General features: G+C 39.8%; 1 protein-coding gene across 3 annotated transcripts in view; it reads left to right on the top strand.

The window, feature by feature from the left end:
- The window catches only part of si:dkey-22o22.2 (neural-cadherin), a 171,022-nt gene that overhangs the window by 100,871 nt on the left and 42,798 nt on the right, over positions 1 to 27,353 (top strand). For all 3 annotated transcript variants that reach the window (XM_042424660.1, XM_042424661.1, XM_042424662.1), the window contains exons 11-16: positions 1,988 to 2,160; positions 7,090 to 7,257; positions 19,117 to 19,366; positions 20,527 to 20,654; positions 20,761 to 20,947; positions 22,721 to 22,864. In XM_042424660.1, coding sequence (XP_042280594.1) covers positions 1,988 to 2,160; positions 7,090 to 7,257; positions 19,117 to 19,366; positions 20,527 to 20,654; positions 20,761 to 20,947; positions 22,721 to 22,864 — 1,050 coding nt within the window. The remainder of the gene's footprint in view (positions 1 to 1,987; positions 2,161 to 7,089; positions 7,258 to 19,116; positions 19,367 to 20,526; positions 20,655 to 20,760; positions 20,948 to 22,720; positions 22,865 to 27,353) is intronic.

The following is a 27,353-nucleotide window of genomic DNA, read 5'->3' on the forward strand; positions in this document are numbered from 1 at the left end:
TGTAACAAAAGCAAAAAACTGTCAAAAAACTTTACAGTTAACAGTTTCTGATCATTTAATCAATGTGATAACAGCACAACAACATAAAAAACCTTCTTCATCTCACAACACAGATGGTTTGATTTTGACTAAATTTTTACTGTAATTTTACATTTTAGTCCCAAAAGTAAAAATTTAAACATTGAACAGTGAAATCATTCATAGTTACATTTGACATTTTCTTTATTTATCCTAAAAAAAACAACAACAACAACAAAACAAACAATGTTATGAGAGCAAAATACATTTACAATAAAATTAAATACACACATTTCAATAACAATACACACAATGATCTTATATTACAGGATATAAACATTTAATATTTGCTGCTTCTGGTGCTTGTTTGGTCGTGTTTACAAAACCTCAGACTCAGAACTTTTGGTGAAAAAAAAGAGATTGTGTTCTAATTTTAGGGTTATGGTTACCTAAACATTGGGTAACCTCTAACCCTAAAACATAAAGAAATAAAATCATGTCTCCAAACTGATTTGTTTGGTTGTTTCTCGGTGACACACATTCGACTCTGCAGGATCAGACGTGATTATTCAGTTGAAACGTATCCAGTGAAGCTGCCAGAAGGACGTCATTATTATCACTGACGTAATGCCGGAGATGCAGCCGCAGAGCTGCTCTCTGCTCCTTGTTGTTTTTGTTGTCTGATCAGCGCTGACGCATCACCGTCAGCAGGATTGGAGGTCATATTCACAAATTTTTAAAAAATGCATCCGTTGACTTTGCAGAGTGAGACCCAGAAATGACAAAATGAGGTGACACGCTGCTGACACGACACAACGCTGCGTTCCCATTATTATAATATCTGCTTACCATCACAGAACATGATGTTATACTGTGTTCAGTCTAATGAAAGTCAGAAAACAGGCTTCAGTCTGAGGATCATCACACGTATCTGATATATATTCAAATACAACATTACACTGATGAGTTAAATACTGCTGCTGTTTATTATTTTATTTATCTATTTATGTTTAATTATTGATTCTCAGCAGGTAACAAATACCACAAAGTTCTTCCACTCCAGTCATTCTTATGGGCACGTGTGTGTTGGATCAATTAATTTTCAAAAGCACCTATAAAATTAGTCGTAGTACTACCAGTTGTACCAGTGGTACTAGTACCATGAATGCCAACAGCAGTAATAGTTTTTCTCTCTTAAAGGTTTTTTGGGTAGTTTTTCCTCATATGATTTGAGGATGTACAGATTGTCAAGTCTCTTGTGTCAAATTTGTGATTTGTGATTTTGGGCTTTATTAATAAAATTGACTAGAGTTGACTCAGTAGTAGCAGTACACTTAATGGCAGTACAGTAGTAGTAGTCGTAGTACTGGTACTGCCAGTGCTAATAGGGCCAATATAGTGGCAGTACAAGCAGTTGAAGTTGTAGCAGTAGTAGTAGAAGTAGTTATAGTACAAGTAGCAATAACAGTGCTACCAGTAGCAGTAGTAGTATTTTCAGTAGTACCAGTAGCAGTAGTACCTGTCGAGGTATTTTCAGAAGTAGTGGTACCACTGGTTAGATTCACCAGCTCGGATAAACTGCTCTTCACACTCTTTGCACAATGTGCAGAATTATTCTATGATTGAAATGAAAATCATAAATCTATAATTAGACTAACAAACACATAAAAATATGATGCTTACAAACGTAATAAATAAAGTAATGAGGGTCTTTTAACTAGATTATGATACAGAGATGTTCTTCTGGTTCTTATCATCAGCTGATGTTTAAGTTGTGGATTCTCACAAATTATCAGTAAACTTGCACAAACCAATCAGGACACAGTATGTCTGGAGCTTCAGAGGCTGCTGGAATTATGAGAGAATCATTATAATAATCCAGCTGTACTGCAGTACGAGTACCAGTAGTACCAGTTGTACCAGTAGTATTTCATCCTCTGTCTTATAGTCAATCTTTCTTCCCTCTCAGACTTCCTGCGAGAGGACACTCCGGTGGGAACTAGTTTCCTGCGAGCAGCAGCACACGATGACGACCAGGGGAGCAACGCCGCCATCGCCTACTCGCTGTCCAATCAGAAGCCGGCTTACCTGCACATCAACCCCAGTACTGGTTGGATTTATGTCAACCACCCCATCTCACAGGTCAGAAACACACAGCAGCACAACCTCCTCACACCCAAAACAAGACTCAGTTTAGTCCTGAAAGTAACTCGTTCACATCTGGATCCTAAAGGTCATCCAGCTGTGATTCCTGTTGACTGGAACAACTGGTCATAATATGTAACTATTATTAAAATGTCTAAAAACAACTAGACCTATGTTAGATATATGTTGTTGAGTTGTGTACTTAATTGCATCTACCAAAGAGTAACTTACACACAAACAAGATAATACATTGACGTTATAAAACCTTTTATAAATTGACTTTTATTTAGTTTTAAGCCACATTTTCATGATACATTTTGGTCGTTTTTAACTATATATCTGGATCATAAGTTATCAGAGTAAGTAAGTAAGTAAGTAAAACTTTATTTATATAACACCTTTTTTTAATACAGGTTACAAAGTGCTTTACAGTGACATTGGGTCACAAAGAAAATAGGACACAAAAACCATGAAAGACACATTCAAGAAAACATACAGACATCTCACACATATGAACACAGCGAGCATACAGTCATCACCCAGAGCACACACCTGAATTTATCAAATGTTATGAGAAAAGCATTCTTAAAAAAGTAGGTTTTTTAGGTGTTTTTTTGAAACAGTAAACAGATTCAGCTGATCTGATGGAAGTGAGGAGATTGTTCCAAAGTCTGGGTGGCGGTCAGGGTTAGGATTAGGGTTAGGGGGTTAGGATTAGGGTTAGAGGGTTAGGGTTAGGGTTAGGGTTAAGGGGTTAGGGTTAGGGTTAGGGTTAGGGTTAGGGTTAGGGGGTTAGGGTTAGAGGGTTAGGGTTAGGGTTAGGGTTAAGGGGTTAGGGTTAGGGTTAGGGTTAGGGGGTTAGGGTTAGAGGGTTAGGGTTAGGGTTAGGGTTAGGGTTAGGGTTAAGGGGTTAGGGTTAAGGGGTTAGGGTTAGGGTTAGGGTTAGGGTTAGGGGGTTAGGGTTAAGGGGTTAGGGTTAGGGTTAGGGTTAAGGGGTTAGGGTTAAGGGGTTAGGGTTAGGGTTAGGGTTAGGGTTAGGGGGTTAGGGTTAGAGGGTTAGGGTTAGGGTTAGGGTTAGAGGGTTAGGGTTAGGGGGTTAGGGTTAGGGTTAGGGTTAGGGGGTTAGGGTTAGAGGGTTAGGGTTAGGGTTAGGGTTAGGGTTAAGGGGTTAGGGTTAAGGGGTTAGGGTTAGGGTTAGGGGGTTAGGGTTAAGGGGTTAGGGTTAGGGTTAGGGTTAAGGGGTTAGGGTTAAGGGGTTAGGGTTAGGGTTAGGGTTAGGGTTAGGGGGTTAGGGTTAGAGGGTTAGGGTTATGGTTAGGGTTAGAGGGTTAGGGTTAGGGTTAGGGTTAAGGGGTTAGGGTTGGGTGGTTGGAAGACCTAAATGACCGCATGCTAGTATACAGGCTTAGTAGCTCGGATATATATATGCAGGAGCTAAACCGTGTAAGACCTTATAAGTGATTAAAAGAATCCTGAAATCAGTCCTGAACTTCACTGGCAGCCGATGCAGTGAGGCTAAAACAGGAGTGATGTGGGATCTGCAGCCAGTCCTAGTTAATAACCTCGCTGCTGCATTTTGTACAAGCTGAAGACGTGACAGGTCAGCTCGGCTAAGGCAAGTGAAAAGGGAGTTACAGTAATCGAAGGCATGAATGAAATGCTCTAGGCCAGAGGCTGACAGTAATGGTCTGATTTTTGCAATGTTCCTAAGTTGAAAAAAGCAGGATTGAACCATTTTATTGACACAGTGTTCAAATGTCAGTTTAGGGTCAAATATATAACACCAAGATTCCTGGCGTTAGTTTTGACAAAGGGGACAAGTGGGCCAATATGCTGAATGATGCCTTCAGCAGTATTTTCGGGGTCAAAAACAGCTGTGGAGAGTGTTTAGGTTGCTAAAATCATCTGAGTAATAAACTGGGCAAACGTTAGCAGCAGCTCAGCTAACAGCCCCCCCCACAGGAAGTCCGGTGCTCGTCAGAGAAACACTGATTTCTTTTAGATGAAACAGCTTTATTCAGTATTTTTACAGTTTAAATCCTCGTGTCCTCAAATTTATTTATTTATTTTTTTTACAAAATAGTCTGTCAGTCTCTAAAAATGTCAATTATCTGCACTCAAAAATGTTCCCACTTTCAAGAAATGTCCTCAATTTTGAAAAATGTCTTGACTTTCCAAATATGTCTTCATTTTACAAAAATCTTTTTAATTTTCAAAACATTTTTTTTTCCAAAATACTCTGTTTTTCTTTTCATCACATTCTGAACATATCTGCACTTTCCAAACTGTTCATATTCTCAAGGTCTAAACCTCAGTTATGGTCCTCACAGATATAGAAATATACACACAAACACACATCTACGTGTAATATATTCATGACTGTATCAATTCCTCTGTTGCTCCCTTGATAAAATCTTTGTACATAAATATACATGGAGGCAGAGAGCTGTGCTGTTTAATAACAGCTAACATGTTTGGTATGCATCCATTGAGAGAACAAGTGTGTGTGTGTGTGTGTGTGTGTGTGTGTGTGTGTGTGTGTGTGTGTGTGGCTGTAGGGGAGTTTTTGTGTGTTTTCCAGTATTTGTGTTCTGTTTGTTACATTATATGTATATTTGTCGCTTTGGGTTTTATGGTTTCGTACTAAAGTTTCTGTCAAATCGTTCAGTTTTTTTCCCAAAGTCTCTCTTGTTTTGCTTCATCTGTGTATTTACAAGTAATCAAATGAAGACACGGCACTGTAGAGAGAAGACTGAAGACTGGCTGCTGTCAGTTACACTCCAACCTAAAAACTTCTAAATAAAAATATAAATAAACAGCGAGTCTCTGTAGACCTGAGAGCTGGTATGAGGACACATGGCTGCAGACTATCAGAGACAGATTTACTAAGACAGCAGTAAAATCTGTGTGTATTCAGCAGCTGATTTACTAAAAGCTCCTTCAGACTGTTTAATGGTGAAAGTTTATTGAACGTCACATTGTGCGAGACGACTTTAATAACAGTTTGAGGTAGATCGTCAGACTGTGAGATGAATGTTTGGTGAGTCGTAGCGTTACCATGTAAATCTTTTTTCGATTTACCTCAATCGTTTTGGAACCTAATTAACACTTTTTTCATTTTTTTTCTTATAATTTGTACTAAATTGCAAAACCCTCTCTGTAAAATGTCCTAAAAAATTAAATCCCTGCAAACTACTCTGAAAATTTCCAGGAAATCAGTATAAAATTTACATTTTACATTTACATTTTTTCATTTAGCAGACGCTTTTATCCAAAGTGACGTAAATATGAGACTGATACAACACAAGCAGGGATCTAGTCAGGAGACAACAACACCAGTAAGTGCTGTAAAGCTTAAGTTTGGGACCAATAAAATTTTTTAAAAAACCTGTAAAAAGTGAAATATTACCTTTTCATTTACACGTCTGAATTCTCCCAAAAATTTACAAATAAAATCCAAAGTTTTCTGAGAAGAAACTAAAGAAATGTGATGCAGCAGGTCAGCTGAACATGCAGTTCAATAAAGTTTACAATAATTAATAATGAATTCATATTTTCCCTTTAATTAGTACCACACTGTGTAGTTATTATCCAGAAATACAAACTCCTTAAATAACATAACTCTGTCTCCTGGAAATTATGTTCTTATACAACTAAACAGCACAGAAACATTTTTCTAGAAACATAATGCTGCTGAATTATGTTTTCTTTCCACATAATGAGAAAATGTTGTAAATTAACATATTGACAACTTGCACAACTGTTTATACTGAACGTATGAGTTCACAGACAACGTGCCAGGTTGTTCTTTTCCATTATTCATTAGAAGACACTATTACACTTTTAATTTAAACTATTAATATTAGACTTTCTCTGGTTGTGTTCAGACTGGCAACACTCAGAGAAAGATGACAGTTTTGGTTAAATACAGTAAAAACCAGCAGTGACTTAAAGCTCAACATGATTATTAACATTTGAGCCACATGATGATCTTTCACTGACATGAACCAAAGTGTTTTTGTTGCCTGAACCTGAACACAAACAGGACTCAGGATGTGAATCACAGTGACATATTAATGTAGCTTCATTCATTAGAAAAACGTTACCTGTGAACATCATCCAGGCAGAGATTATGTTTGTGTAATTGGGAAAACAGTTTGGTTGTATATGAACATAATATCTAGGAGACAGGGTTGAAAATACTTAACAAAGACTCAGAATTTCTTTTACAATACACAGGATAATGTGCCTTAAATCAATATACATGTGCTTTATTTTGGTATTTATACTGATGATTTCCTGTTATATTCAGATACATGTGCAGTAAACGGCACCACAGTCTCAGGGTCATGAGGTCACAGGGTCAGAGTTTTGTTTTCTGTTGTTTTCACTGTGAGAAGAATAAAAGTTGCATCAAACAGACTGTCGTCTTAAACATTTAATGACTGTCATGTTGTGTGTGTGTGTGTGTGTGTGTGTGTGTGTGTGTGTGTGTGTGTGTGTGTGTCCTGAAGTTAACTGTCTGTTCTGAATTATGCTGACTGTACTTTCTTCTTCTGTGACTGTCATCTCCTCTCTGTTCTTCTTCTTCTTCTTCTGTTTTTATCCACCATTGATGTGTTAAATGACACTTCTGTCAATAATTTAGCAAAAGGCAGATTCATCCTTCTTTTCTTTATTCACTTTCTATGAACAAACCAGTTTCTTCTCCTCTCTGCTCTGATATTTATTTATTTTACAAGCGTTCAGCAGCCTCTCACATCTGTCAAACATCTGCACGGTCATTAATATTTGATTTTGAAGATACAAGATGATAAAATAATAACAAGATTCATTAAATTATGATGGAAAACTTTCTTCTTTGTTTCTGCAGTTTTATAAAAAGTCATGATAATACTCACCTGGAGTCATTTCCCCTCCCTGCAGACGTCCAGGATCAACCAGCAGATCGTGGCGTCGGACGGAGGGAACCGCAGCAGCTCCGTGGAGCTGACCGTCATCATCACCAACGTCCACAACCAGCCGCCGCACTGGGAGCAGGCCGAGTACTGGGTCACCGTGCCCGAAAACACCGTCCGAGACGCCAAAATAGTGGTGAGTTAGAGCGTCTAATGTCTAAATGTCAGCGGGAGTTATGCAACCCTCTTTTTTTATTTTTTATTTTTTGAATTCTGGCCTCCACATGGTTGTTTAGCCTCCTCAGGAATGTACGGTGGCCCTGAAGTGCACATCACAGCGACAAATAGGAAAACACAACCGCAAAAGCAGACAACACAACCGTTGTTGTAATGTTGTTGTGTTGTCTGCTTTTGCTGTTGTGTTTTGTCATTTGTCGTTGTGATGTGCACCTCCGGGCCACCGTAGGAATGTAATAAACTGCGTTGAAATAATTCAGGTTCATTGAAAACACTCGGAGATAACTTGGATCTTTGGGGCGACACTTTAAAATCTACGTTTTTTATTGAAAGAACATCATCAAACAGTTACATAAAGTAACTGATAACTACGCAACGCAAAGACAATAATTCAAACAACATGCAACTATGTGGTTTCAGTGATAGCAGCGTCCATAGCAACAACCATAGCAACCACCATAGCAACGATAGAAAACCTGCAAGAATCTTTGTAATAACTGACAAACTAAACATCAGATACATTCACTGAACGAAGATTATGTAAAATAAAATGCACATTTCTCGCTAGAAATGTTATCAAAACTACGGAAGCCCTGAAAGGTAAGCGACAAAAAAAAACATTTCTGGAGATCCAATGTCTAAGTCTGATCTTAATTCTTTTCTCTCTTGTGTTTAAGAGTTAAGGACAAGTGAAAAAAAAATTATTAATTTTTTTATGGAACTTAGAAAGATTATCCTGGCAAAACCTTTTTTTTTGCCTTTCAGGGCTTCTGTACAAAATGCATTTTAATGCCAAAACTATCATAGCCTCTTAACATCCTCCCTTATTTTGGAATATTTCGCCCATTTGGCATACCTACATAGAAAAGCTGATAACAGATAACTATGAAGTGCATGTATGAGGCTTCATTTGAAAGGTAACATCTTGCAGTTTCTGGAAATGTGCTTGTTTAGCATGTAGCTACAACACAACTAAAACTACATCAGTTCAAATAAGGCTCAAAAAAGTGTTTTTGGTCCTTGTCTATAATGAGTCATATTTGAATAACAATAACTCGGTTGTGCTTTATGCCAGAACTATGCAAATCACCACATACCTTCTACATCTTGTCAAGCACACCTGTATAAAATTCCAGACCTGTAGGCCCAACCTTAGTGGGGTGAATCTTTACTTTGTGGTGTCACTGGTGTCCCAAAAAATCTCCAAAACATTCGTCATTACTGCGTGATGCTGAGCCGCTAACAACTGGTTTAAGCAGTGGATGTTAAGAGGTTAAAATACTGCATTTTCCACTGAGAGTAAAAGGAATGTCAGCCTGATAACAGGCCCTCTGCATCTGCTCACTCAGTGAAGTAAATGCTGAACCCACTAGAAGGTCTAGTTGGCCCCTATGAGTCCATATATTTAGGACAGATGTGTGATGATAACACCTACAGGCTGATGACAGTCAAATCAGATGTTTTGGGGCACTTTCTTGGGAAGACAGTCTTCTTCCTTCCTCTCACGATCTAATGCACGCAGGAAATAAAAGAACAAAAACAGGACAAGTATCACATGTGCAAAAGAGAGAAAGAAGAAGAAAGAAGAAATATTTAAACGCAGGCCTCATCCTGCAGGACTGAAAGAGTTCTTGGTTTTCATCCTCCTTCACATCTGTGCAAAGAACCCTGAGGAGGCTTTCTTCTTCTTCTTCTTCTTCTTCTTCTTCTTCTTCACCCCTCCCTCCATCCATCCATCCATCCATCCCTCTCCCTGTGTCAGCACGTTTAGACGAGTGCTTCCAAACATTTTCTGCCGAGCAAACAACAAACCTGCCCCGAGTCTGTTTCACCTGACACACACACACACACACACACACACACACACACACACACGGCCTGCCTGTTTACCTCCGGTGTTTTTTCCTCTTTTTGATCCCTCCATCCTAATTTGCTCTCTTTTCCTGAGCCGCTGGTTTAGAAGGTGGAGGAGTTTTTACCCTCCAGCTGCTCGATTTCATGGAGGTTAGTCAGTTTTCAAACAGTTGTAGGGTGTGTGTGTGTGTGTGTGTGTGTGTGTGTGTGTGTGTGTGTGTGTGTGTGTGTGTAATCCTGTGTGTGTGTGTTTAAGTGTGTGTGTTTAAGTGTGTGTACCTGTGCTATATTTAATCTCTCCTCCTCCTGCTGCTTTTCGACCTCACATCATCACTGAAAAGACTGAGAATGATGATGATGATGATGGTGGTAGTGATGGTGATGATGATGATGATGAGTGGAGGTTGTCCCACCCACAGCTCCATCTGTCAGCGATGATTGACAGGAGAAAGAGGTAATTACACCTGCTGTCAGAGCGTCACAATGCGCCCTCGTCACCTCAGAAAAACAGGCGCTTAATTACTGTGTTTAACCCGACAGACAGTGTATGACGGAGGGAGAGAAGAGGAGAGGGGGAGTTAAATGGAGGAGGAAGAGAGATTCAAGTACTTCGATTTACCATCATGAGTGTCACCTGTAGAAGTCTCAGAGAAATGATATTCATATACATGTAAACTGTTTTCCAATCACGTTGTCAGCAAACATAATCTCTGCCTGGATGATGCAGTCTGAAGCTGCCGCAGTCTGAACACAACCAGAAGAACTTTAATATTACTGTATTGAGAACTTCATTTATTACCTCAGTAAACTGTTTCCTGATGAGTTTATGGTCTCAATCACTGGTTTCAAGTCCTCTTCAATACAGCATGATGTTCATTTTGTAAATTACGTCCCCATTTAGAGTAAAATAGACATTAAAGCAGTGTATGCTTTAGCGTGGCTGCCTTGTGATTGACAAGTCGCTACCACGGCGACAATGTTGATCAACGTAACCATTGCGTAACCCCACATTCACAGAGTATAGCCGTAGCCGTCACTATTTTACGGTGTGTTTTCAGTTCATGAAAGTTAATTTTAACATTTTGGTCACTTAAAAAGTCTTGTTCAGCGTTCAGTTGAACTAAAAGACCTTCTAAGGAGTCGGATGTTCAGTTTTTCCGGTGTGTACATTTTGTTTGAATGGTTTTAAGCTTGTTTTTCGCTAGCGAAAATTAGCATTAGCATTAGCATTATCACAGCTAACCATAGACTGTAAATGCACCGTGCTAACCAAGCTAGCCGCTAGCTCCAAATATGGTCACATGTGGCTCTAAAAATCCAAGATGGCAACAGTCAAATCCAAGATGGCGATGATCAAATTGCAAAACTCAAGGCTTCATAATGGCGGTCCACAAACCAGTGGGTGACGTCATGGTGACTACGTCCTTTTTTTTTTAGTCTATGGTTTGTAATAAAACATATTTGCTGTTGCAGTTTAGTCGTATATGAACATGATTTCTGGCAGACAGTAATAATACTGAATAATAGATATACTGTATACTTATTTAGAGGGAAAGGGTGCAATTACTTTTTTGCGTTTTTTCCAGCAACTTAGTATTTCACACCCATAAAGCTGGAGGATTCACAAGAAAGAGATTAAAAGAAGATTAAAAGAACAGGCGGCAAAATCAAAGCAGCAGAAGCTGAGATATCCTGACTTTTACTCTCTAGTATGACTCCAAATAAATTTCCTATAGTCCAACTGGACGCCTTTGCACCCTCCTAGCCTCGTAAACACTGCTGCCAGATTGGGTAGCTCCATTTAATAAGGCAAGTAATAGTGAATATGGGCAAGTTATGATAATTTGCGTGACTTTTTGTACCATTTGGACGGATTCCAGTGACAAACATCCAGCTATATTCCAATAAATCAGCTCCTTGAGATTGACACTCACTGAGCTCAGGAGGCTGACGCTGCGTTCATGTCATATCAGAGTTATTATAATTACGAATTTCCAACTTGTAAATAGCGTTCATGTCAAGGTGACTGGGAAAATCTCATTCTTCTTCTCCAATATTTCCAACTTGGTGCTTATTAATATAAAAACCCTGAAAACCAAACACATATGGACGCCAAAGACCAACATTTAATGCAATTAAACCCACATTTAATTGATATTGTTATTTTTTCAATGCACAGTGTTTTTTCATCTTTACACAACTCTGTAATCATACAACCATCTTAATAACATGAACACTCAAGTCAGTAACATGAGAATCTTTTACATCTCAACCATCCATCACACATACGACATCAACAACATGAGCTCGACACGAAATGGCGGCTAAATGACGGCTGTCAAAACAAATGACATTTCATCTAATTAAAACTAAGTGGGAACATTTTCCTCTTCTAATTATTATTCTGTCATAGTTCTGTGATCAAACACTTGTAACATCTGTTCGTATGATTGAAAACTTTTATCGTTTAATATAACTTTACCTCATGCATGAGTGAATGTTACAAATTGAGATACTTTTTGTCAGTTTCGTCCACGTCTTTCTGTCTTAAGACCGAACGTGAGTCAGCTGATCATCATATTGGTGGAGAGATAGTGACAAACATTCATGACAAGGTGCAAATCGTTGCAGATATGTTTGCTATGGTCGTGTTTTCTTATCACAGGTTCAGTATATTAACACTAAAACCAGACCTGACAACACCCACCAAGCCAGAGACTTCTCCTCCTCCTCCTCCCTCCTTCCTCTCCTCTGCTGTGTTAATTGCACCGAGGAGGAACTGTTGTTTTAAATTTAGCAGCGTTAATAAGGTCTGTTAATTACATTGTTAACGAGGTAGCAGGAGAGAGACGCTGCTGTGTGTGTGTGTGTGTGTGTGTGTGTTAAATCAAATCTCTGTATCAATAAGCTGTAGTCATCTCCTGCTTAGACATGTGTGTGTGTGTCATCATCATCATCATCAACTGACTTCCTCCTGTTTGTTTCCCCTTCCTGTCCATGTTTTCTTCTGCTGATGTCACCTCACCTTTAATATTCAAAACTATACAAAAAAGGAAGGTTGATAGTGGAAAATGTGCATTTTAAAACCAAGAAATTCATGTTTATTTTGCCCGACGACGCCTTAATTTGCAGTTAAACACAATTAAAACGACACCAAACATGCTCGTTTTGAACAAAACTATCCCAAAAGAACACGAAGAAGAATCACAAAACTGAACCGGCTGATCCAGGAGGATAACTGTAACATCACATCACACCTTTGTAGGCTCAAGTTTAAATACTTGGTTACACAACAAAAGTTGTCAAAGCTCCCATTAATACAGAAATGTTGTTCATGTGCAGAGTTGTGAAGTTTTTGCAGTGAAGATGAGAGCGTGGATTAGTGCTGCCTGGACATTAATCCTCTGATTCCTGCTGTGTTCAAGATGTTTTTTTTAGGTGTTAGAATGCAAACTTTATAAATTTAACTCTAAATCCAAGAAGATTACATGAAGATTAAACATGATTATATTTGGAAGCTTGTTGCTTTTTCTGAAAAAAAAAGAATAACATGCTGAATATGTTCAATTTCTTCAGCCAGACAAAGTTCGAATTTTAACCTGCATTAACTGATTTCAGCAGAAACAAGTAGTGAACAACACTGACACATCATCAGCTGTTAAGTTGATATGTTGAACTTGTTAGCAAACAGTTGTTTATTTCCACATCCAGCAGTTACGGAGCAACATTATCATTCATGTGGAGTCGTGTTTCTGTCCACCTGGTGAATGTAAGTCCAATATTCACTCTCTTTTAACTCTGTTTTTACTCTCTATCAACTCCTGAGGGAAATATCTGGCTCTTTAGCTGCTAAATGCTCCACTATGTTCACCAGCTAGTCTACAGCTAACTGTGTCTGTTTTAGGAGGAGTGTGCCCGAATACAAATACATTATTCAGCAAAGCACAAATAGTGGGTTTTATACAAATATTTGTTGTTGGGGGTGTTCCCCAGAGATAAAGCTGAGCTACTGACACAAGCAAAGTGCTCCAAAGGGACTCTCCATAACCTGTTGTTCGTTAGGTTGTAAAAAAAAATAGGCAATAAATGAAAAATGCAAAACAAGAATCACCTTTGAAGTTCTTCTACATGTTACATGCTGTGCTGTCTCTGTGTTATGGGTGTATAAATAGGTAGAGGTCTGTCTGCAATGAGGCGATGAGTAAAGTTTTAGTTCAGTAATCAGCGCAGTCGTCTATGATCTGGGAGACTCCAGTTCAAAACCCAGTGTGGGGACCTCCTTCATAAGGTAGTTTATTCATGAATTCTTACTATAACACTTTAAATTTATAAAATCAAAAGTGTAATAAAAACAAAAACAGGATTTTTAAGCCTCTTTCCACTTTTATTCGAATACAAATACAGATACAAATAATTTTGCTACCTCAACAAATACAGATACAAATACAATTACTGGGATCTCTGCACATCTCTAGTCTCTGCAATATCTCCACAATCAAAGACAGACATAAAGGCTGAAAGTTTTATGGTTTGAAGAAGAACCCCAAAATCTATGAATGAAATGTGTATGATACGTTCCATTTAAGGAAGAAGTGATTTAAATCCAAACCTTTCCCTAAACCTAAACATGCAGGTTTTGTGCCTAAACCCTAACCAGACATTAACCACAGCACTGTCACACCATTAAAAAAATACATATTTATTCTTAATGGTTTTGTTCTGGAGTACATGGACCAACAGCGTATCTTGTCATTTACATGTTAATTTCTCTGCACATCCCTAGTCTGTTTGCCGTTTGGTGCTGAGCAGGTAGTGTACAGTGGCTTTTTAGAGCTTTTTCTCTGAAAACGACGCTATGAGAGCGCTGAGAGTGAACCAGAACAGTAAAGTTGCAGATAAACAATGAGCTGAAACTCACTATAAAGCTCCGTAAAGCCGAAAGGAGCTGCTGATAATTCTCCGTAGGTATGACAGTTGTATTATAAAAATATCAATTATAGCCGCTTTAAAGAACATAGACTATCATCAAGACAAAACCACTTCTCTCGGGTTTGACCTTAATGAATCCCCCCCCCCCCTCAGCCGACTGCTAACTGTTAGCATTTGTAGCTGACAGGATGATCTGTGTTCCAGCCGGCTGAATCTCTCTCAGCACCAGCTGCACCAGCTGAGAGCGATCCGCTGCGATATCTCCGCAGGCGTTAATCTGTGTGGGAGAAGATGGCAGACACTGATCAGCTTAGCTTTCAGCACACTGCGCCGATGTCTAATGAGATGATTTCTCATTAGTGCTGATTCTGAACGCTCGGCTGGCTCGGCCTGCAGGGAGGCAGATCCTCGCTACCGCTTCCTGAAGGAGGACCAGCGTGTCCTGACACGACTCCCTCACCTGGAAACTGGAAGGCTGCTACTGAGACTCATGTTTTAAATGTGGATTAGCAAAGAAAGCAAAACAAGATAATATGAGCTGACAATCTTAATTTTTCATTTTGACATTTCACTGATCATTTACACATCAATTATACAGTTTGTCAGTTATATGCCAACATATATCAATACCTGTTTAATTAAAAGAGAGAGAGGAGGCTGAGAGGGTTTCGGTGTTTAAGTGGCGGACAGCGTTTCTCACTCAGCGTTTCTCTGTGTCGCTCTGAGGAAACATGTTTACCGCCGGTGGAAACGACGACGACGACGACGACGACGGAGCTCAGACCTGCAGCACAGAGATCAGATCTTATGTGATGTAGAAGTGAGCAGCGATCAGAGGCGGTTAGTTCTTCTAGCCCAGAAATCTTTGAAAATGAAGTTGTGCTTCAACAGATAAAAGAGGGGTTGTGCCCGAATACAAATACGTTATTCAGCAAAGCACAAATAGTGGGTTTTATATGAATATTTTAAAAATTATTTGTTTTTGGGATAAAAAAAAAAAACATGTCAAATGAACACTTATTCTAACACTTTAATTTTCTAAAATTAGAGGCGTAATAAAAACAAAAACAGGATTTTTAAGCCTCTTTCCCCTTTTATTAGAATACAAATACAAATAATTTTGCTGTCTTGACAAATACAGATACAAATACAAATACTGGGATCTCTATACATCCCTAATAGATAAATAGGTTTTAATACAAATAAACTATTTACTATTATTATTATCATTATTATTATTACTGATGCAACAACCTTTGCTGCCTTTTAACGTATGAAACAAATAAAAACGACAACTCAAACAATGTGTTAGCGACTCATCTTAGCCTGATAATCTAACTGAACTGATTGTTTGTTTCACTTCATAGAACAATAAAATGCAAAAAAACAACCCAGATAGCAAACCTGCTGCGGCCCAGATCCGGCCCCACTACCGACACTTTCATCCCATTTCCCAGATCTGGGCCACAAGCGAGCCGTATGTCAACCATGAACAAACCAGATAAACCAGAACTGGCCCACATTTGATTTTGGATATTTGCTATTTTACATGTGGTACCATTACAAGAAGACCAGTAGTGTCTGTATGCTGTCGAGGAAAATCAATTATAATCAAAATAGCCTCTAAGACAGATGTTGGGATGAATTAAACCAGTAAAATTAACACACTTTCTGGCAAACATAACTCATAACTGTGTTTGATATAAATGAGCAGTTGCTGTTATCAGCAGTGACTGAAGGAGTAAACTGCAAATGTTATTTATTAAGAGCATATGACTGGCGATTTTTTATATTTGTCATGTGTAGAAACCATCCAGCATCAGGCACACACACACACACAATACTGATAAGCAGATCAGTTCATTGTTGGTTTGGATCCAAACATGAGATTTATTGACAAGAAGAAGGTTCATCTGCAGGTCATCCGTAGGTGTCATCTGTAGGTGTTATCTGTTAACCGTTAAAGCTTGTACAACTTATCTCTGATTAAATGTGGATTTTTTACTTTACTTGCAGGGAGTGAAAGCATGTGATGTGTGTGTAACTACACTCCTTCTAGATATATTAGACCGTCTTCCTCTTGTTCATGTTTCGTTGTACTGTGAAAGAAAACCGAATAGTAAGTTATCATCTGATGTATTTCTTGTATATATCATACATGTTTCAGATGGTGTTTAAGTTCAGTTAGTGTTAGTTTGTGTTTCACACTAGTTGCATGTCTATTCTAAACTTAGTTCTTTGCTGTGTTAGATGAGACAGTTAAGTGTTTAACAGTTAGTTTATCCTGTCATACTTTTATCTGAGCCAGTGATAAGATAAACTATAGTTATGTAGATGTTTATGTGTAAATCTAATAAGCTTTTAGAGGATAGTGTGGTTTGTCCTTAATTTAATATAGTAGTAATGTTATTTTGTGATGCTACTTGGTGCATGCTTATATACTGTCATATATGGTCATGAAGAAAGACTGTTCCTAGGTTAGTTGAAGGTGGTTTGCTGACCTGTAAGGTTAGTAAATAGATGTCTGAAATTCTGTACAAGTAGTATTTAAGTATTTAACCCTATCCCTACCCTAACCCTAACCCCTAACCCTACCCCTAACCCTAACCCTGATGCCCTAACCCTAACCCTACCCCTAACCCCTACCCCCTAACCCTGATGCCCTAACCCTAACCTAACCCCAACCCATAACCCTAACCCCTAACCCTGATGCCCTAACCCTAATCCTAATCCTAACTCTAACCCAACTTTTCAGACAAAGAAAAGATAGCTAGGCGGTATGTATCTTTATCTCCAGTACCATGATGCTTTATACTTCTGATTGTATTATTTGATTACATTATTTCATAACCTAACGATGCTCTCTTTGTGTGTTTATTGAGTGATCAGCAATTTCCCATCACAGTACGCAAGTATGATGACAATAAAGTTGAACTGAGTTTAGGTCATTTAAAAAAAAAATCCTAAAAATTATTGAGATTGTTTCATCAATCTTTGAGTTTTTATTTAAAAATCTGCTCTGACTGTTCAGGAATACATAGTACCGTCTGTGTGTGTGTGTGTGTGTGTGTGTGTGTGTGTGTGTGTGTGTGTGTGTGAGAGTGTGTGTGTGTGTGTGTGTAACAGTGCAGGTCACCGTCTTACCCTCAGGACTGTAAAGTGAGGTGGCGTCATTCAGCCATGCAAAAACACACAATCCTTCCCTGGCAAGGTTGAGGAGTGTGTGGACGAGAGCCTTAAAAGCTCAAACACACACACACACACACACACACACACACACACACACACACACACACACACACACATTCAAGGTCAGTTGAAGCTACGGTCAAGAGAATAACACGAGTCTTAAAAGCTCTGCTGGTGGATGTGTAGGTCAGACACACATTTTTTTCTAGCACATTCACACAAAGAACAACATCAACAAAGCAGAAACTAAAACCTTTTTAGGTGTTGGGAGCAGTGTGATTTAGTCCTGGAGAAGTCCTGGAGTCCTGGAGTCTTCTCCTCCAGCGCTTCATGTCCATAGAAGGACTGAACCACAGCGTCGACCGTATAAATGTCGCATTCTTGGAAAAGCAGCCACGTGCGCGTGTCATATTTTGTCCGTCGGAGCTGTTGAGGCTTTTCTTTAAAGATGAACGACTGTGTGATAATAACGTGACGTCATCCTGAACCAGGACCAGGTCTTTGTGATGGATTTTTAATGAGATGTGGGAGTTATTGTTTCAGAAATGGAGATAAATCGTATTTATAAAGTCAAAGCTTAAAAGGAAGACAGAGAGCTGCGGTTATGTTACAGGAGCCAACGTTTATCCTTTACTGTATGTAATCAATCAGATTGATGAGTCCTGTTTACATTCTCCAAAGCCAGTAATTAAAAACCAGAATCACTCCACTAACATTTGAAAAGATGCACCTGTATGATATGTCAGCGCTGTTATTGCTCTGCTGGTAGCAGATTTGTCAGGAAGTTATTTCAGACACTCTTGATTCCTTAAGTAGTAGTTTTTTCCCATTTTCCCAAAGATAAGAGACTCTCAGTTCTCTCTCTTCTGCAGCTTGGATCAACATGAAACTCTCCCGGTTAAATTATCAATATGAAAGTTGAACAACTGTGCTAGAGAATAAATATAAAAGTTATCAGTCAATTACAATCCTCAAGGTGCGTTTCAGCAAGAAACATCCAATCACGGAGCTTAAAATCCTGCATCACTAACGGAAGATTACAATGTTAAGAAAAACTGCAGCTTCAATCAATTCACTTTAAAAGTTTGGGCCAATTGTGCCAATAACAGACCAAAACTTCTATTTACATTGCAGCAGAAGATTTAATATTTATCTGACACATTAAAATAACAGCTGCAGCTACTTTCACACATTTTTTTTTTACAAGCTGCTGAAGATCCTGCTACAAAACTATGAAGTTGTTCAGCTTGAATTATTGATCTGATATGAATGAAAGTGTAACTGGAAATGATCCACTAGAGAGAAGAAGTTTCACTCTGCCGGATTTTACAGTGATGTTACAGGGTGGAACAAGTGTTTTTCTCCTGATATGCAGAAAATGCTTACATGTGTCGAAATCATGTATTTTTAAGAGTTGTTGTTCACTCCTCCATCTGTCTGTTGCTCCCTGCTCATAGTTCAGCTGCTGATGCAACAGCAGCAAATTTAGCCCCAAAAAAGTTTTCTTATCTTTTGCTGGTGGAGTTTGCATGAATATGAGCTTGTACCAAACGTTTAAATTCTCTCCCTCGACCGCACAGGCACAGGAAGGTAGAAGTAGGTGTGTCTGTGAAATCTCATTGAGCGGCCCCCGCTCTGCTGCCCTCAGGTCTGCATGACATTAATATATTTTCCCGTGTCGTTTCCTGTCGATTTGCTTTCTCACTTCTTCTTCTCAGTGGGAACAGAGAACGTAGAGAAACACCATGACGCTTTGGATCAGGAACACACACAGATACACAGCAGGTGGGATAAAGATAATTTGTTCTCCTCACCTCTGACCTTCTCCTCTCTCTCTCTCCATCAGACCATAAAGGCCACGTCTCCGCTCGGTGACCCCCGTGTGACCTACAACCTGGAGGAGGGTCAGGTGCCGGAGACCAACATGCCAGTTCGGTTTTACATCAAACCGAACCGTGCCGACGGCTCGGCGTCCATCCTGGTGGCCGAGAACCTCGACTACGAGACGACGCACTTCTTCACGCTCAGGGTGCGAGTGCAGAACGTCGCTGCCGTGCCGCTCGCCTCCTTCACCACCGTCTACGTCAATGTGACAGGTGAGACGAAGGAAGGAGTGTGTGCGCTCGTTTATCTCTGTAACATTTGTCCGGTTCAGAACACGGGAACCGAGTGGGGTTTATATCTCTTGGTGCATCCATATTGTCCCAGACAGTCAGCAGGTAGCTGTGCTAATGCTAATGCTAATGCTACACAGTTTACTGAGGAGTCTGTTGGTTGAGTGTGTCATTTTAGGTGTTTTTGCTCCCATCATCTATCTAAACTAACAGCAGGAGCCTCTCTGTTAATATTTTTATATCACTTCTAATTTAAAACCAGGCCTCTGGATTCCTTTACTTCTTTTTTTTAGTTTAAATTGGGAGTATATTAACTTGTAAAAAAGTTCTAGTTCATCTCTGACCAGTCGAGCGAAAGCAGCAATCAGGGAACAGACACAAGCTCGGCTGTAATGAGCGACGCTGCAGGAAAGTGACGAGGAGAACGAGCAGGGAAAGAATAATGAAGTGAAGTTCACATCCCTGGTCGTCTCCGGCTGTAAAAAAAAAAAAAAGAAAAAGGAAAACAGCAGCGACTGGTGGTGTTAGCTCCACGCCGCCTCATTTTAACGGTGACTCATTTCCCAATCAGCGTCTGTAGGCGGGTGGAGAGAAGGAGAGAAGGAGAAAACACTTCCTGACTTTGATTGGCTTTGAACAAACCCACATCGGACGCTGTAATTGGCTTAGCGGAGCTTGAAAGTGAGCTGACAAGCTGCTTTGTGGACTCTTCAGGGTGTTTGGAGGATAATTCCTCACTAATAACTCAGTTTTCATTAGCGAGCGGAGCCACAGTCCGACTTCAGCTCTCTGAAGGACTTCAGCTCTCCACAAAACACAAACTATCAGTTTCTCTTTCTGTTTCTTTCTTTCTTTCTTTCTTTCTTTAGTCGATTTCCACTTTTTAATCTCCTGCTGGTACAAATGTTACAAAAATAACAAACTTTCTTTCTTTCCTTCTTTCTTTATTTGTCTCTCTTACTTTCCTTTTCTTTCCCGCCTTTTCACTCTGTCGGTTTTTAATCCACTTTAATCAGCTTTCATGGACGTGACAGACTGTTTGTGTTCTGCTGCCAGATCCTGCAACAACAAAACAACAACAACAGGAAAAAATAACATCTTTATTTGTATCCCTTCTCTCCTTTCTTTCTGTCTTTCTTCAGACGTCAACGACAACGTTCCTTTCTTCCTGTCGTCCACCTACGAGGCGACGGTTCCTGAAGGAGCAGAGATCGGCACGTCGGTGGCTCAGGTGTCGGCCACAGACCTGGACTCCGGTCTGCACGGGATGGTGAGGAACACCTACACCCACCGCGCCGAGTATTTGCTTCTTCTTCTTCTTCTGCGTCCTCTTCTTCTACTGTAGCTTCTTTCCTGTCCCTCCTCTCCTCCTCCAGGTCCACTATGTGATCCTGAAGGACGAGAGCGGAGACTCGCAGTTCTTCAGCATCGACTCGCGCAGCGGCGTCATCGTCACTCGAGCCTCCTTCGACCGCGAGCAGAAAGCTTCCTACCTGATCGAGGTGCAGTCGCAGGACGGCTCCGAGTCGGCTCGACCGGGCCAGCAGGGCCAACCCAACACTGGTAACACACACACACACACACACACACACACACACACACAAACTCATATGTAACCAGTGTAACCAAAAGTATTCATTGATGACCTTTTTTCATGACGAAAACGAGACTAAAACTAAAGAAAAAGTAAGTAAATGAGAACTATTCTTCACCAAATAAAGACTAAATGATAGTTTACAGACGGACAAATGAACTAATGCGTGTTTAAACGAGCTGCAGCATCTGATTGGTCAAACAATCTCCTCCAGCAGCCAATAATATCTCTTGTTCATAAGTTGATTTAGCTGTTTGACCTGCTGCTCTGCTGTTAATAAGAAGCATCTTCATTCAGTAAAACTCAGTCTCTGTCAGTTACAGATTTATGGACTAAATTCATCTACAATCCACTGAGAAAGAGACAAGAAGCATACAGCATGGACACATTTATAAAAAGCTAAGCTAACGTAGCATTATCATGGTAACGTTACTTTCAGTCGGCCATCTTTTCTGTTGCTATCAGAAGGAACGACTCAGTTCCAGGATTAACGTCGGCAGTCGACCATCTAAATCTTCCACTAGATGTTCATTAAAGAAGTTTAAAGAACAACGTTTGAGCTTCTCCTCTCGAGATAAACCCAGACAGTCAGCAGGTAGCTGTTCCAATGCTAATGCTAATGCTACACAGTTTACTGAGGAGTCTGTTGGTTCACTGCAGATCACAGTCACATGGACTAAACTAACCTGAAACCACTTGTCTCCATCTTTGTTGTGTCCAAATGGGTCATCTACATGAATCATGTAAATCTGCTAAATGAAATGTTTTTGCACCGTGTTAATAATCATATTAATACAAACATTACATCAGCTCCACTGCTGCATAAACGTCTCTTTCAACAACTTCTACAGACCTGAGCTACAGACTGGAAACACGTTAGAGATGAAGAACCTGTTTTTGAAGTCATGCTTTTGATGTTGTTGTTTGAGTCACTATGCAAGTTTTCAACTTTGGTCTCTTGTAGTTTGCTAACTTCGCTAAGTTTCTTAGCCGGCTGGTAGCGAAGCCTCACAGTGGCCATCAAGGAAATTAGAAATGTATCCTGCAGGTTCCCCGGTTTCCTCTCACAGTCCAAAGACATGCATGTCTGCTGAATTGGAGAGTCTAAATTTGCCCTAGGTGTGAATTGTGTGTGTGTGAGTGTGTGTGTGTGTGTGTGTGTGTGTGTGTGTGTGTGTGTGTGTGTGTGTGTGTGTGTGTGTGTGTGTGTGTGTGTGTGTGAAGGACTGGCCGTGACCTGGCAAAAACGAATAAGAGGATGAAAAAGTGGAAAAAAAGCACCTGAACTACTGCTGCAGGCAAACCCAGTAAAAAAAGCAGTGAAGTGTTGTATTCTTGTTATGTTTCTTGTTGTGCTTTAGTTGCTTATTGTAATTTTGTTAAATTTGAATAATATATACTGAACAGTTGACGGCAATATGTGAACTTCTAAGGATCCTTTGTGCCATTCACAGCTTATTTTCTTCATTTTCAGGCAAAATGTTGGTACATATTTGGACACTAACCAGTCTGCAGCCCTGCAGAGTAAAACATCTTTAGTTTTTTGCCAGAATGAACAGAGCATGTAACACATCTGAACACTGACTCACTCGTTACGCTGCTGCCGCTAAAAAAAACTAAACATTTGGCACAGAAATAGTCAAATTAAATAATAAATATGATCATTTGAAATGTTTCTTTGAGTCGATCTGTTGGTGGGAAAAACAAAAAAGTAATTTTACACTTTCGACTTGTTTGTTCAGACACGGCCTACGTCAGGATCTTCGTCACCGACGTCAACGACAACGCCCCGGCGTTCGCCCGGCCGGTGTACGAGGTGAGCGTGGAGGAAGACAAAGAGGTCGGCTTCGTCCTCATCACCGTCACCGCCAATGACGAAGACGAAGGTGAGCGACATGTGACGTCTCTGTCCTCTCTGACAACAAAACCACTTCATTATATCTACAGAAACAACTTACTGATACACATAATAACCCAAAGTTAACAGTCAAAAAACCCAAAATGATGTCATTTCCTTCAGCTGATCAACTGACTCGTTACTAAACTGCAGGAAATGATTTCCAGACTGAAAAAAACTGCTTTTATTAATCTATTGTGAGTTCAGTCTCTCTCTTGCTGTTGCTGTTTTATCTTTTTTTTTTGTTTATTCTAAATGTGCAGCTGATGTTGGAAATAGATCAGATTTAGTATTTATTCCCCGTCAGACAAATCCCTGCGAGGTTTAAGAAGCTGCTGAACACGGGATTAAGACGAGATAATAAATCTTTATGCTCCTCGTTGTATTAAAGTGTGATGTGAAGACGTCAACGTGTGTCGGGTTCAGTCTCACATATCTTTAGTTTTTTTTAGTCAAAACAATCTTTTAATGAGCTTATTGTTATCAAGTGTTGTATGAACAGGTTGGGACACATTCAGCTCTCCTAAGTAGAGCTGCAACCATTAGTCGATTAGTTGATTAATCCATTAATCAGCAAATATTTTGATAATTGAGTTTTCAAGAGCATCAATCAGTTTTCAAGCAGAAATGCCAAATGTTTGGTTCGACCGTCTCAAATGTGACGATTTGCTGTATTTCTTTATCATATTTGACAGGAAACGTTCATCAGACGTCACTGTGGCCTCAGAGAACAATTTATTTTGGCATTTCATCGACTAAATTATTAAATGATTAATTGATTAATCAAGAAAACAGTTGTCAGATTACTTGAATGAAAACAATCGTTAGTTACAACCCTGCTGCTAAATATTGACAAAAGTTAAGAAAGTTGATTCAATGTTTTTATTCCTTCATTTGTTCCTTTTCTCTTGTGTTATTCTCTTTTTACTTTTCTCCCCATTCTTCTTCTTCCTCCTCTCCCCTCCCCTCCTCTTCCTCTCCTCTCCTTGCTCTTTCTCTCCCCTCCTCCTCTCTCTCCCCTCTCATCTCCTCTTCCTCTCTCCTCTCCTCTCTCTTTCTCTCCCCTCCTCTCCTCTCTTCTTTCTTCTTCTCCTTTCCTCTGCTCTCCTCTGCTCTCCTCTCCTCTCCCCTCCTCTCCTCTTCCTCTCCTCTCTCCTCTCTCCTCCTCTCTTCTTCTCCTCCTCTCCTCTCTCCTCCTCTCTCTCCCCTCTCATCTCCTCTTCCTCTCTCCTCTCCTCTCTCTTCCTCTCCTTTCCTCTCCTCTCTCCTCCTCTCTTCTTCTCCTCTTCTCTTCCTCTTCTCTCCTTGCTCTTTCTCTCCCCTCCTCCCCTCTCTTCTTTCTTCTTCTCCTTTCCTCTCCTCTCCCCTCCTCCTCTCTCTCTCCTCTCCTCTCCTCTTCCTCTCTCCTCTCCTCTCTCTTCCTCTCCTCTCTCCTCTCCCCTCCTCTCCTCTCTATTCCCCTCCTCTCCTCTCCTCTTCCTCTCCTCTCCTCTCTCCTCTTCTCTCCTCTCTCTTCCCCTCCTCTCCTCTCCTCTTCCTCTTCCTCTCCTCTCTCCTCTCCTCTCCTCTTTTGCTGTCACAGCTCGTTAGCGAGTGCTGCTGCTCCCTTGAGGTCGACAGTTTTGATGTTTGTCTCTTTGTTTGTGTTTGTCCCTCATTCCTCTTCCTCCTCTGCTCTAAACCAATAAGTAGCAGGAGGCAAAAACAGAAAAAAAATCAGAAACAACAAGACAAGCTTCTCTCTCTCTCTCTCTCTCTCTCTCTCTCTCTCTCTCTCTCTTAATGACGGCTCTGAATTTGCTGTTGGCGTCGTCTCGAAGCCTTTGGGGGTTTTCTTTTACTCGGAGCCTGAGTGAAGAGTGACGTCTGATTATTTATTTTCTTTTTTTAATCTTTAACCTTCTTTTTTTTTCTCTCTCTTGTTGACTGGGATCCAGGCTCATACAGTCTGACACGTTCCCGCTCCGCTTCAGATATTAATATTCCAGATTCATTCTGATTCCCTCAGGAGATCCCCAAACTTCCTGTCACTCGTCTCCCATGGTCTGGTTTCTCCAAACTTTTCTCTCACAGTTTGATCAGATTTTAGGTTCAAGACGTTTACTGTATTTGTTAAAAATAGAAGCAAGAAACAGTTCAGCACCCGAACAAACTTACTGAGAGCTTCACTAACAAGATACGGGACAAAAAAAACAAGTTTCTGCCAAAACTCGACTGGTGGACGGAGAGGAAAAGATGTGATTGTGTGACTCCTACTATAGACTGTTGTTCATACATGTCATCATTTGCTTTTTTTGCCATTATTGAAGTGATTTATTGTGGTATCATCAAGTCTTTTATATCCCCACAATCAGCACAAGCTCTGCTATGCAGTGAAGTCACCAAATAAGTTGTACTATACTATAAAATTTAAGAAATCAGGTAATAGTTTTAGAAAAAACACAAAACTCACCAGAAGAAATTAATCATTTTAAATAAAAAAACAAAAATAAACAGACAATGGTAACAGAAAAAAGAAATTTTGCACCAGAAAACACAGAATAAGGCTTCGAAATGTCCCAGAACAGCTTTGAACTGCCTCGTTTAGTCCATTTTTCCATTATAACCTTGAAGCTTGAATAACTGGCTGAAAACAACCATAACTAATAATGACACATAAACACATCATATGACTTATAAAGCCAGGATAAGGTTCCAATATGTGATATAATTTATGTTAATGACATGGAAAACATGCAAGAACATTTTCTTCTCCTTTTTTCTGTGAGGTTTGTTCATACGAATGTTCCAACAGACTCTCACAAACTTGTTGTAAATCTCTGGTTTCAGCCTGATGAACATCACCTGTTCATCAGCATCATCAACATCCCTAAAATGTCCATATAAGGCGACCTGTTCCACTCCGTAGAAGAAGAGTTTGAGGTTGCTGCTGTCAGAAACCAGCAGACACATTTATCAGTGTCAATTAGCAGCTGTGACAGAAATAAAGAGGAAACGCTGTGACGTGAAGTTAGATCTTTGTAAAGCAAAGCGCTCTGTGACTAATATGAGAGGTGTCATGATGCTGGACAGAAACACCCTGAACCAGCTGTTTACTACTGACATAAACATCAGCACATCAGGAAACTGGCAGCCATGATGATGATGAACAGAATATTCATTTTGCATTAAGATTGTTTCAGTTATATAATTTGGTTGATTTTGGTATCATATTTATTTAGACATAAATGTTTTTCTCCCCTTGTGAAGTACTGATGAACATGGATCTGTTCATATGAGGGATTCTTGCTTGAAGCTGATGCGAAAAGCATCAGCAGCAGCAGTCAGATCATATTTTACTGCAACATGGACTGAATGAACACTTCCTGAACAAAGTTGAAGGATTTCTCAACACATCTTGGGTCTTATTTTTGTTTGTTTTGTCCATCACCAATAATACAAAATAACATTGCACTCACCAAGTACATCTCATGTCTGAGAAGTAACAATGAGTCAGTCAGACGATCAGACATTCTTGAAACAAGAGAAAACAACTTAACTTATTATTATTAATAAGTAGGTTCATCTGTCACAGATTGGGTAGCTCTCCCTTGAGTATTATTCTAATTTTAAGTTGCTTTTTTAACATCTGGCTGGGAACAACAGATGGAAATTTGCCTTTTAGGCTCATTTACAGTCATTTTTTTTCTGTTGGTTAATGAGCACCGTCCCTGTTACATAAAAAAAAAAAGATAAATGATTTTTTTAAAAGTCTTCATAAAACTAATTAAATTATAGTGATGATGATCAATGATGCAGTTTGAAATTTCTGTGTATAAATACAAGTCACGACAGCTGCAACTGCAAAGATTATTCTCTTTATTGATGAATCAGTCTGCAGTTGTCTTCATTAGATCATTAATTTAGAATATAAAATGTAAAAAGTGACAAAACATGTCACCAAACTGCAGGACATAAAGTCTCTGAATCTGAACACCAAGCTGAAAAAAATCTGCTTTGCTTTTGCATTTTAATGCTCTAACTAGTTAAGTCTCTCTCTCTCTCTCTCTCTTGCTGTAGCTGTTTTTATCTTTTTTGTTTTTCTAATGTGCAGTTGTTCTTGGAAATGTCGAGATGTAGGTTTTATTCCCCTGCAGACGGATCCCTGTGAGGCTCAGGAAGACGCTGAACACGGGATTAAGAAATGCTAAGACAGCAAATTGCTGATGATTCCCTCCCAAACGGCGACGCTTTATCCCCAGTTTGCTCCTCGTCAGGGACTCTCTGTGGTAATTAACAAACATACCCTCGACCCCCAAAGCACTGGGGGGTCCAGAGAAGGAGATGGAGAACTAGTCGTCTTAGCTCAAACCCCCTTAAAACCTTCCTAACATGCAGGTAGGCGGGGGTGTGATTGAGATTAGCTAAAACACAAGACCTGATCCCTGCTGAGTCAGCACTGCTAGAGAGAGATTTGTGTGGCGTTTAACGTGTTTATG

The sequence above is a fragment of the Thunnus maccoyii genome, chromosome 10 (assembly GCF_910596095.1).
Source record: "Thunnus maccoyii chromosome 10, fThuMac1.1, whole genome shotgun sequence".
NCBI lineage: Eukaryota > Metazoa > Chordata > Actinopteri > Scombriformes > Scombridae > Thunnus > Thunnus maccoyii.